Source organism: Adiantum capillus-veneris, chromosome 23, assembly GCF_014529385.1.
Source record: "Adiantum capillus-veneris isolate H3 chromosome 23, ASM1452938v2, whole genome shotgun sequence".
Classification (NCBI taxonomy): domain Eukaryota; kingdom Viridiplantae; phylum Streptophyta; class Polypodiopsida; order Polypodiales; family Pteridaceae; genus Adiantum; species Adiantum capillus-veneris.
This window is the reverse complement of record NC_140953.1, coordinates 90,860,553-90,873,566: the sequence shown is the minus strand read 5'-3', so window position 1 is coordinate 90,873,566 and position 13,014 is coordinate 90,860,553. Positions and strand designations below refer to the sequence as shown.

The window sequence follows — 13,014 nt, the reverse complement described above, 5'->3', positions numbered from 1 at the left end:
GCCATCAATGATAGGTGAGCTGAATAGTATATGAGCACAAGTCAAAGAAATAAAGGAAGAAGGAGGAAAGAAGACCTCATGGGTGGAGGTTCTCTCCAAAACGCAAAAGAAGGTGGAAGAGGCTGAAAAGTGGATTGAGGTTGTCAAGAAGGGGAAGGGCAGGGACATTCCGGCTACACCTAACATCATCAACAAGACACTTGCAGAGGAACAACGAAGAAGGGTACGCGCTCTACACGTAAGAGTGACCGGCCTAAAAGATTCAAATAAGGTGGACCAAGAGGTGAAGAGCCTCATGTCAATGATGGGGGTGGAGAACCCCTTGCACACACAAGCTTGGAGAGTGGGCAAGAAGAATGAAGGTAATGGGGAGAATTCAAAAGAACGAGCTCTCATTTTGTGCTTTCCCTCCATGGAAGAAAAGAAAGACTTTTTAAAGAAGAGGCCAACCCTCAAGAAAACAGGTATCTTTTTAGGAGACGACCTTACCCTCTCACTCTCACAGCTTGCACATATGAGAGGGGTCATGCCGGAGATTATAGCAGCAAGGGAGAAGGGAAAGTTAGCCTTCTACAGAAATGGGCGAGTAATGATTGCAGAACACTGCTCTACATGATGGTGCAAGACCTATGGGACCACTCTCAGGATGGCGGTTTGGAACTGTATTGGTTCGTATAGACCTTTGAGGACAACTTCAGAGACAGAGACATTGTTTTCTACTCAGAGACTCATCAAGCTCCAAGACAGTTGATGCTGCATATATCGGGATACAGATGGGAGACAGCTTGCCGGACATGCACCAGATCTGAGCATGGGACTAGAGGATCAGGAGGTGTAGCAGTTCTTTTCAAAGAGGAGCTCCGGCCACTATTGCACATATTATTTCGGAGAGATGATCAGGCTAGATACTTGTGGGTGAGGCTGAGGGCAGAGACTGGACGTTTCTTGTACATCGCCATATGCTTTTTTCCTCCCAACACTTTAGTATATGCTTCACCAAGAGGACAGTCTCCTTATTCTGTACTTGATGAAGATATCTAGGAGTTCTCCACGGATGGAGACATCATACTTTTGGGAGATTTCAATGCCCGTACAGGCAGTTCACAGACGGTTTTCTATGACACCTCAGAGGAGATGCTCAGAGAGCTAGAGTCAAAGGAGATCAGTCTCCTTTGAGTACAGTACATCTCAGGCCTCACGGGGTGGTAGACATCCACGCTATACTTTTACACCAGAGACTGACTCAGTCTATGCAGAGGAGATACGTAGGCTTTTATGCACATCAGAGCCAGTATACACAGTGGAGGAGATCACATCTATGCTGATAGTGACATTACATGGGGCAGCGACAGAGGCATACCCACACACTCAGCCTAGTCAGAGATGTCGTTCTGGGCACATGCCTCGGAACAACTGGTATGATGAGGAGTGTCGACAGAGGAGAGCTCAGATACAGCGGGAGCTTGCATTGGGAGTGATCACCTATGGACAGTCTCGTATTGCTACACGACGACTAGTGCAACGGAAGAAGCGAGCTTTCTTGGTCCAGATGGAGCAGGATTTATATCAGCTCTTCCTTAGTAGAGATTCAGGAGAGGCTTGGCGTCTATTCCATAAGCAATCTCCCCCACCAGTGATTACTTCTACAGAGATATGGGGACAGTATGCAGCATCTTTATACACTGTACCTGGACAGCCACCATTACCAGCTCCACCACAGCCATGTCCAGCTACGAGCACCTTCTTTACCACTCAGATGGTAAAGGAGGCCATTGACAGGATGAAGACCAGACAGGCACAGGATCATGAGGGTTTGGTAGCAGAGCACATTATACATGCTGGGGACTTGTTGGCAGAGATTCATGCACGGTTATTCAACCGTGTCATGTGGGATAGTTTGACTCGTTAGATAGATACATGAGATATCAAGATCAGAGATGTCTCGGATTATTTCTACTTGAGATACAAAGACATAGAGACTCTATTGAGAGGGCATAGATAGAGACAGTCCCAGAGACGCATCTCAGATTTCTTCAGTCCGAGTACCACAGAGGCAGAGGGGACACCACCATCACAGAGCTCGTTCCCACCCATACACACACCAGCGGTACTCTAATTGACCGAGCTATAAAGTTGGGGAGATCGAGATGACCGCGACTGAGGAGGGGAACCATGCAGCACCGGCGGAGATTGCGGAAGAGGATCCACAGGATTCTAGCACGACACCCAGAGTGTCCATCAGGATAGGCTTCATGCTACTGCTATATTGTATCATGGTGACACTTATCCCCACTTTGTACCTTTGTGGCATAATACCGTTGCTCAGCCTACCAGCCACCCATAGGAGTCGGTAGCACCCCTATCTCAGTTTTTAGTTTGTAGTTTTCTTTGTTTGTACCCAGACTTGGTACTAGACTCATCATTGTAATCAGTTGGTCTCATAGGTCATTTTGGCCTTTTGTAGACGTTAATATATCATTTATCTCTCTCTCTCTCTCTCTCTCTCTCTCTCTCTCTCTCTCTCTCTCTCTCTCTCTCTCTCTCTCATTCTCTTTTGTAGAATAAAGCAAGGCAAGGTTGCGTATCCAAAAGTAGGCCAAAGGCTGCCGTAAACAGCACCCTGCCACGTGGCTGCCTGTCCGTTTTTCCCGCCACAAAACGCACCGCTTTTTGCAGGCCTGTCCGTACGCTGCAACCACGTCATCAATTCTGTCCGAACTCGCCACGCGGACTGCTGCCAGAAGGAGTGTGTGTGTGTGTGTGTGTGTGTGTATTGGGCAGCCAGCAACCACGTCACCAATTTGTGACATACACCCCTCTTGAAAGCATTGTAATAGCCCTCAATTACGCCTGCAAAAACAGACAGAAGCCATAAACTGTCTTAACAGACACTGATTGTTAGTACCGACTCACTAGGAACACACATCTAGCACATGTACCAATCGACAGTCACATCACAGGACATCACATGACAAATCACATTCAACATTCATTCGGATCTCAGACCGTGATTTATCGGCAATGCAATTAGCAATCGCATCTAGATCCACTTAGGACCTGAAAGATGCCCGATTGACTAATCCCTATTGCAACCATGTCTATCGAGATCATTTAGACCAAAATGCTGCAGTCATTTCGTCTATCAATTCCTGCACTTAAACAAGTCAAGAACAAATCAGTATCATATTATCGGGAATTCCATTTCATAAAGTCATACAACAGAATATTGTCAGCTCTCAGTATCCCTGAAGCTCAAAGAGACATCAGTGACTCTAGTATCAAAAATCGAGGCATCTGTTAACAAAGGAGCGGAGTAACTCCCCTCTTGTGCATACCCACTGCACCAGATATCCGGCCAAGCTGAATTCAGGGTTCCATTTGGAATAGACTATGTTAAACCAAAAGCTTCAAGGTAAAGTTTCACAATCTGAGGAGTATCTGCTAGGTCCTCCTCCTCCATCCACTTCGCATCCAATGCAGGAGTTCTTGAATTTAACCAAGAACCACCTTCTCACTTTACCCTTAATCTTTCTGTCCTTATGTGCCAATATTTGTTCTGGAACAAGGATCTCCTCGGTTTCTTCCACTTCGGGTTGCTCATCAAGCTCCCCATCATTGGGTGCGTCGCCTTTAAAAAGCCTTCATGAGACTCACATGAAAAGGATTGTGAATCCTCCAAGTATCGGGCAGCTTCAATCTAAAGGAGACATCATTTATCTTTTCGGAGATTCTGAAAGGTCCGTAGTATCGCATACTAAGCTTTGGAAAAAGCCTCTCCTTTTCCTTTTTCTTTCTTAGGCGTGCCTTCTCAAAACGTAAGAGCACCCAATCGTTCTCCTTCAATTTCAAATCGCGACGATGGCGATCTGCTGCCTTTTTCTGTCTTTCTTGAGATTTCTGCAAAGCCTCGCGGACCTTGGCAAAAGTTGTGTCCAAGTCTCGCGTGTACTCATCGGCTTCAAAAATCTTATCTTTCGTGCTTAGGAAAGGCGGACCCTTCGTAGCACCTTCAATAATCTCAAATGGCACCTTCCCCGTCAAAGAGTGTATCGTGTTGTTGTAGGCAAATTCCACCAAAGGTAAGTGCTTTTCCCATTGAGTCTTCTGATCCAAGATGTAAGACTTCAATAAATCTAGTACCACTGAATTGGCAATCTCAAATTGCCCGTCAGTCTGCGGGTGGAAAGATGACGAGAACTGCAACCGCGGCCAATGTTCTCCCAAATAGCCTTCCAAAACAAACTCGTGAATCTGGGTCCCTGTCAGAGACAATCGTCTCGGGCATGCCATGTAATCTGAAGATCTGGGCCACAAACAGTCTCGCTAAGTGATCCGGATTGATTGTTTTCTTCACTGGAATGAAATGAGCTTGCTTGCTAAATCTGTCAATAACAGTCCAGATACCATCGTGACCACTCTGTGTTTCCGGGAGATCAAAAATGAAATCCATTGCAATACTTTCCCAGGGGCGGGTGGGTATGGGCAAAGGCTGTAACAATCCATGTGCTTTATGTCTGTCAAACTTAACCTTCTGGCATACCAAGCAACTACGCATAAACTCATCTACATCCTTCTTGAGTCTCGGCCAAAAAAAGTATCTCTCTACCCCTTTCAACGTGGTAGCAATGCCGCGGTGACCCGTAAAAGGTGGACAGTGGCATTCGGTCATAACCTTTTCCCTCAACGGCTGTGTAACGCACAACATGGTTTTCCTCATCAAGTAGCCATCCCGAAGGAATATCCCGCTATTGTCTCCCCATCTCGTATCCGTGTGAAAATATCTGCAAAATCTGTATCTGTGGCATACTGATCGACCATATCCTCGAAGCTCCTATGATGTATCGTGGAAATAGCCAGAACCAACGTCTTCGGAGACAAAGCATCTGCCAGCAAATTCTTTTGTCCCTGCACATGGAAAATCTAGAAGTGAAATTCTGACAAGATATTCGTCCACCGCATCTGCTTTTCCGATAGCTGCTTCTGTGACAAGAAGTAACGTAAACTCTGATGGTCTGTGAAGACAGTAAAATCCGCTCCGAGTAGGTAATGTCGCCACTGAGTAAGAGCATGGATAACCGCCAAAAGCTCTTTCTCATAAATCTGTGCTGTCAATTCCGGCCTTGAGAACAGTCGGCTCTCGTAGGCAATGACATAGCCTTCTTGCATTAAGACCGCACCCAGACTACGACCACAAGCATCACAATATACTTCAAATGACTTCTGCAAGTCCGACAAAGTCAAAACTGGTCCTGTAGTCAATTTCTCTTTCAGTGTCTGAATGGAAGTCACCTCTGTGGGTCCCCACGAGAAAGGGACTCCTTTCTGTGTCAAGATATGCAAAGGGGAAGCAACCTCTGCAAACTTTCTAATGAACCGCCTGTAGTACGAACACAAGCCCAAGAAGCTTTTAACTTCATGGACATTCTTCAAATCAGGCCAATCACGGATAGTCTCTATCTTGGCAGGGTCCATCTGCACTCCTGCTGAGACTGCTGAGACAATGTGTCCCAAAAAGTGTATCTTTGGTGGGAAAAATTCACTTTTCTTCGCATTAATCACCAACTTGTGATCTCGTAATGCCTGAAAGACCTGAAGCAGATGTTCTCTATGTTCTGCCTCATCCTTGGAGAAAACAATGATGTCGTCAAAGAAAGTGCCAACAAATAGTCTGTACTCTCGAAAAATCCTGTTCATCATCCGGTGGGCACGATTTCCAATGGTCTTGGTGTCCATATAGCTGAAAAACAGTCAATTTTCTGCGCATACACAACACTGAAAACGCACCTGTAAGGTGAGGTTATGACCCTCACCGGTGTCTGCTTTGGAGTAGTAGTAAGCTATTCTTGTTCCTGCTCAAGGAGGCTCTTGCCTCAACACAAAAGCATGAAACCACACAATTGTACATCAATCAAATGAAAAGCCCTCTTGTGGGGCATCACATAACTGCACGTAGGGGAGAGAGAGAGAGAGCAGTGTGTAGTGTGCAGGGCATCACTCCTAGCACCGCACTGTACATGAGAGGGAAAGAAAGCACTCCATAGCTCTTAACCTGTGACAGGTTCTCAATGAAGCATCCCCCAACATAAATCGAGTGCCCCCTCTGCTGCCCTTGACCTGTAATGCATCTGTGAACAAATAGATGAGAAAAGGGGAAGTTTTCCATGGCTGCCAAAACTTGCGTATCGCTGAAAACACAGCAAAACAGCCTTGTAAACACACATTTGATGCCTTCCAATGCTAAAAATGAGCTCCTTGGCCCAAGGTAAAGTCATGGGAAGCTCAAAAAAGGAGAGAAATGGCTGAAAATCACAGTTATCAACCTCCAAAACTGCTCCAAAAAGTCAGTTACGAGTTCTGTTGTCTCAAACTTCGTAAATTGGCCAAAAAGTGCCACTTGGCACTCATACATGCAATTTCCCGCATTGGGCTTCCTGCTTAAAAATCTCTCAAATGGTGCATTAGTTGACTTTGCAGCAGAGTAATAAAATGTTCCCCTTGTCATTCTGAAGCTAATGACGTGAGCAGATTTCATGGCCTAAAATATCAGTTCCCTAAATTTTAGAAGATGCTTCCGTTAGGCTCCCACTCGTCATCTAACCATCTATCCTCATTGGGACCGCATCCAAAACTGCAATGTGGCCCAACTGTAGGATACTTTCTGCTGGTAGTCCCACCTTGACTTTATGCCTTTATTGAGTTCACATCCTCGTATCCACCAACTTGCTAAGTGCGACGGGGGGACCTACATGACCTTCAACTGAGCCTAGACATCCTTTTACTTTACGAATTCCAATGCCGACCAACTTCCCGTCTGCGGGTGAAACTACAGTTCACATTGGCCATACAATGTCCGACCATTTGCAACTTCAAAAAGAGTGTCTCAAAAATTAAAACAAAAATCATTGGAAAGAAACCAATAATTAAGGTTAGCAATTGCCATGTCCTCGTGACAGTGGTAGGAGTGAATCTATCGCGGATAGATCGCTTCTACACTAGTGACCATTTCAGTGACTTGGGTGGGACAGTTGGCATTCTGGCAGGGACTCCCTTCTTGGACCAGGCACCAGTGATCCTCACAATGGGTGGCAGACAGGCAGAGGAGGGGGAGCACGATGCTTCGCATCCCAGAGAGGGTCTTGCTGGACTTTGCACTCAGAGAGAGAGTTGAGGCTCTCTGGACAGAGAGCTTGGCCATGCAGGATTCTCCTGCTGACAGAGTGGCCTCAGGACTAGCTCAGATTAGTCGTTTCTTTCTCCAGGAGTCTTTGGCTCGCCTGGCTGCAGCGAGAGAGGAGGAGCAACGTCTCAGACAGGGCATTGCTTCGTTGCAGAGGATGCAGGAGCAGCATCCAGAGAGTCCTTGGTTGGAAGAGCAGCTACAGCAGGCTCGCCAGGAGCTTGTTAGCACAGAGGAGCGGCGACATAAGTTTGCTTTCCATCGACAGGCATCTCAGTGGACACAAGAGGGCGAAAGAGTGACTGGTGCTTTCTTCAAGGCAGTGGAACCTCAGCACTTGCATGCCAAGGTCAGTCAGTTGAGGAGGCCCGACGGGTCAGTTGCTTTTGAGCCAGAGGATATGCGTGCAGTTGCTACTGACTTTGACCGTGAGTTACTGTCTGCAGAGCCTTAGTCAGAGCGTCAGGATGCATGCAGGGAGCAGGTGTGGGCACAGATGCCTTGCCTTGTGACTGAGGAGATGCGTCAGAGGCTTAAGCTGCCACTTCAGCTTGAGGAGGTGCACACGGCTCTTAGTGCACTCCCCCGTGGTAGCTGTCCAGGTGAGGATGGATTGACTCCCAGTTTTTTCTTGGAGTACTGGGACTTGCTTGGCCCAAATCTCTGTAGTGCTTTTCAGTACATCTTGCACACTGAAGTGATGCCTGACAGCATGAGTGAGGGTCTGATCTACCTCATTCCCAAGGAGGGTGGCTCCTTGGATGAGATTCGACAGTGGCGCCCCATCACCATCCTCAACTCAGCCTACAAAATTCTTGCCAAGGCTCTAAGTTTGAGGATCCAGCCACTTCTAGAGAGCCTTATACATGGGACTTAGACAGTTTTTGTCAAGGAGCGCAGTATCCTTGACAACATCTTTACTTTTTGGGAGGCTTCTGCCCTAGCGCGGCTCCGTGGTGAGGACCTGGTGATTCTTCTTCTCGATTTTGAGAGGCTTACGACAGAGTTGACTGGAACTTTCTAGAGGGCACTCTATGCAGGATGGGCTTCTCAGATGCTTGGATCAGAGGGGTGTCCGCTTTGTACAGACAGGCACACAAACAGGTTCTTTTGGCAGGAAGTAGAGGTGATCGTTTCATGCTCACACGCTCGGGCTCTATGCTAAGGCGATGAGCAGGTTTTTGGTGTCGCAGCAGGTTGGTCTACAGGGCTTAGCACTCCCTATTCGGGGAGATAGAGCTATTGGACGCTGAGTTTGCTGACGACTCAGCCTTGTACTTAGATGGCCAGGAGGCCAACCTTCACAGGTGTGAGCAGGCTCTTGAGACCTTTTGTTGTGCATCTGGCGCACTGATCAACTGGAGAAAGACTGTGGCTTTCTCGGTTGGTAGTGCTTCTGTGCCCAACTGGATGCCAGGTGAGGGTTTCAGGTGGATTCCCCCGGGGACTGCAAATCGATACTTGGGCTGTCAGGTTGGTTTGGACTTGTCTCTCGAGCAGCAGATTGCTCCCCTCCTCCTGTCCATCAGGAGGAAGTTGTTACATTGGAGCTCCGCACGACTTTCTTTGGCTGGCAAAGTTGTAGTGGCCAACCAGGTGCTGTTGGCTACTATGTGGTACATCACTTCTTGCTGGATCTTCTCGAGTTCTTATATCAGCCAGGTAGAGCGGCTGATCAGGAATTTCCTTTGGTCAGGGCGAGACACTTTGACTACCTGAGCCAAAGTGGCTTGGCAGGTCATCATTCTTCCTTGTTCTCAGGGAGGGCTTGGGATCATTGACCCAGCACAGCAGAGCAGAGCCCTTCTTGGGAAGTTCATCGTCCGAGGTCTTCTGTGCCCAACTGGATGCCAGGTGAGGAGCCCTGGAAGGAGTTCTTATTACACCGGCTTCGTGCTAGGGTGCCTCAGCCAGGAGGCCCCTGGCAACCTTCGACCAGATGGATCTTCACAGAGATGCGTAGAGTTGGTTTGAGCAGGAGACTCGAGGATCGCTTTGCTGTGGGGTTGCTTCGATCTTGGGAGCACTTGCAGCGAGGCCTGGAGCAGCGCCAGCCTACTTGCACGGAGGAGCGCCTGCGAGACAGCCACTTGTTTGGAACCCCATGGTTAGCACTCAAAGAGGGCACTTGGTTGGTAGTCGACCTCATGTTTCCCTGGCTTCCATGGCAACGGGTCCAGCACGCTCTTTAGGTGACTCGTTACAGTTTTCAGGCTTGTCAGAGGAGCTGTAGGGCTTTCAGCTACAGGGCATGAGAGGGGTGCAGAGCATGTGTCAGGACATTTCAGAGGCAGTACCAGCTGAGTGGCTCACGCCTCTCGAGTCAACAGCGCCCAGATGGATGGGAGCCTTCACGCGACCGGAGGTTCTCATCTATGTTCGAGCTTGCTCAGAGATTGTTCCCTCCCTGTTTTTCGAGCTACAGGGAGAGGGATGCTTACAGGGAGTTGCAGTAGAGGCCCCCCAGGTGGCAGAGTGCTGCTTTCAGAGGATCTGAGTGATGGGCATTTGTGGGAGGACTTGTGTCATCGATCCTGACCCAGTAGCTCTTGAGACTGGACATTGGAGGCTGTGGGCTTGGGAGTGTTGTCCACTGGCACGAGTACAGTGGGACCCTGGAGAGTGGCTCTGGAGGGACCCTTGCTCTTCTGCAGACCACCCAGGTGTCCCTTTCTTTCAGTACACTGTTCGACTGGGACGTCACATACTGGCAGCACAGAGAGAGGCTCGCCCCGTTGCAGCACCTCATTGGCAGGAGGAGGGTCTCACAGCTGAGTTTTTGGCAGCTTTTTGGGAGAGGTTGTGGGACTCCAGACAGCCAAGGCGAGTCACTTTGTTTCAGTGGCTGGTCGCACACAGAGCTACAGCAGTTGGGAGTTGGCTGGTGCATAGTGGTCTCTCGGCCGCATGTACAGCTTGTGGCCACCTTGTAGAGAGTCAGCGTCATTGTCTTTGGGACTGCCCTTTGGCACAGCAGGTGTGGCTTCGTGTTCTTTGGCTAATGCCTGCTCTTTCCACGGCTCGGCAGTACACTTGGGGGCCAGCAGCTTGGTCCACTCTCACGGGCCCGGCACTTCAGTTTGAGCTATCTTCCACCAGCAGGATGATAGTGATGCAGGGGCGGCCTACACTCCAGCCTGCCACAGAGCTTACTCCACAGGAGTGGTGCAGTGAGAGAGAGGAGTGTTGGGAGCTCATCAGTGGCCTGACACTCTGGTTCATCTGGCGGGCCCGCTGTTTCCGCATCTTTGAGGCTCGCCCTGTACCACCAGTAGAGACTTTTCGCGATCTTTGGCTACAGCTGATCCACACTCTTAGAGGACAGATAGAGAGACTCCAGGGCAGCTCCGACCGCATGCGGGAGCGTAGAGAGGCCTTCCTTCGACTCTAGCGTCCTGGGCCTTTTTTCACCATGGTCCAGGGGGTACTCATATCGCACTACCGTCCACCTGTGTGGCTTTTCCCTCCTCCCATTTCTTGATTTAGCCCCATTGTACATATGCTGTTTTTTCATTGGGAGAGTCTCCCCTTCATGGTTGTTGTAGCCCTCTCTCGAAGAGGTGGCTGTAGCCCTGTGGGCAGTTTCATTAACTAATAGAAGGATCTTTTTCTCGGAAAAAAAAAGAAGGTGAAACATGCTATATTGAGATTAAACCCATGATCATGATGGTTTGGCAGCAAAACAGTATACACATGCTTGTGAAATACTCGCACCAGCATCAGCTCACCTACTTAATAGCATTATAGTTGGCCAAGATCTAGGATATATTGTAGAGCAGGCCTTGAGCAGCTGGGCAGACAGCTGGGTTCTGATAAGGATGCACTACTCTAGATCGCTATTTCACATTGAGAACAATCATTGAGGGTAGGTCGAGGTCAAAAAAAGATCTATTGCTGTTTCGTAGATACCTGGAAAGCATTTGATATGGTTTCACATCGGAGACTCATGAGGAGACCACATGAAATTTGAGTTCCTGTGGAGATACGATGGAGTGTTTTTGCCCTATATGAGAGAGTGACAGACGAAGTGCAAGCCCCTGCAGGTATGTCAGGTGCAGATAGTAGTACCATAAGTGTAAAATAGGGAATGCCCACTTTCACCTACACTATTTGGGCTCTCTATAGACGGTAGATCAGAGCTATTAGTGAGCATTACAAGAGGAAGAAGCCAAGGCATCTCAATCGTGCAGATATACAATTCTCCATGCCCTGAGAGAGAGATTCTTAATGATATCAAGTTTTTTTGGACGAAAGATGTACTTTTTTAAGGCAGTTTTTCAGCCTTTCTAGCTTTAGGCTGGGTTTTCTATTCCATTAGATGAAAGATACATTTCTGATTTTCTGTTTTGGTGTCATAGGCCACATTGGCCTCTTTGAAACTTTTTATAGGCTTTCTTTCTTTCTATAGATATATTGTGTGACTGATGTCTCGAAAATCTGGCTGCCCTTAAATGGGGTTATCTCTGTAGCTCCTTGTTACAATCTTTCACAAGATGTTCCATCATATTGCATCTCAAACATTGATTTGGTATACCAGTGGAATCTTCTGAGACTCCAGCCATGGATTCACAAATTGAATGACACAACCATGATCGCAATTTTCTCCTGTGATCTTTGCGAAGCGAATAGCCCCCTTTCATTTGAAAGGCACACTAAGGAAAATCCATGGAGGGAGCCATTGCCACTCTGATAGATGGGACTTTTGACTCAAGCTTGACAGAGATAATTAAATAGATACAAAAGGCTGTAGTACTATGGCCACGTGAACTGCGTCGGAAGCCCCGAAAAAGAAATCTGTTTTCTGAGCTAGCATTATTATCGTCTTCTTCCTGCGGAGCTAGGAAGATCAATCTCTCACCAAGATCCAGAGGAGAGCATGCCCAAAGGGAACCGGCATCCACCTCCAAAGTAAAAACAATACCACAATGCTTCCTGCCGTCAAAATAATATCTAAATAATATCTCCTACCAGGAGAATCTTTTCCATCTTCAGTTACTTGTGTGTGCACACGTGCTTGCGCATACACCTCCGTGCGCTTTGCTTTGTTTTCATGCTTGTGTGAGTTGATGATCCTTTTTTTTTGTTTGAGTGGGCAAGCGGGGGCAGGGGGTTTGTGGTGTTGGGGGGGGGGGGGGGGGTTTGTTGGGGTGGGTTGTGACGATTACCTGAATTCTCACAACATGTTTCTTCAAAGATAGGAAATCGCTTCGAACTTTCCACCCTCGATATTTGCATTGTATTTGTGTCGCTGCCAGGTTTGACTTCTCGAGGGGCAAATAACCCCGAGAGGTTGACTGTGCAGCAGCAAAGGCTCGAGCCTCCTCCTCTAGCATTCCATACTCATCCAGAACAGACTCTTCCTTTTCTTTCTTTCTTTGAAATGAATATGCACGAAAAGTTGCTGTTATGCATGCTTCTGCTTGAGATGCATTTCGAACTGCAGCAAGACTTAAAGAAAGGTCATCAACACCCAAATTTGCACCCACTACTGTACTTCTCTCTGACATGACTCCAATAGCTTGGTCACATGCCACTGCCACTGATAGCTTACTCATTTCACTTAAATTTAAAGATGTAAAATGACTCGTTACAATTGCCTCGCCCAGATAAGCAGCTATTCCATCATGCCCATGACTTGCTGCCAAATCAGATGCAGTTCTTCCAGTTGGATCACTAGGCGTAGGATCAGTAAGAGCACCAGCAGAAGCACCTGCAGCAAGTAATAGTGCAATAACCTTCTCCCTACAAAGGTAATATGTGTTAGACTCCTAGCTAAAAGCAGGATAACTAGAATGACTACTGAAACTGAAGAAAAATCCGCAACCAGCAGTGGATGT

The 13,014-nt window shown here is 47.7% G+C and overlaps 1 protein-coding gene across 1 annotated transcript in view; it reads right to left on the bottom strand.

Annotated features, from left to right (window-relative positions):
- Positions 1–13,014, bottom strand: part of LOC147428157 (calmodulin-binding transcription activator 2-like) — a 111,715-nt gene that overhangs the window by 47,665 nt on the left and 51,036 nt on the right. Inside the window, exon 10 of the mRNA XM_086497557.1 lies at positions 12,343–12,919. Coding sequence (XP_086353683.1) covers positions 12,343–12,919 — 577 coding nt within the window. The remainder of the gene's footprint in view (positions 1–12,342; positions 12,920–13,014) is intronic.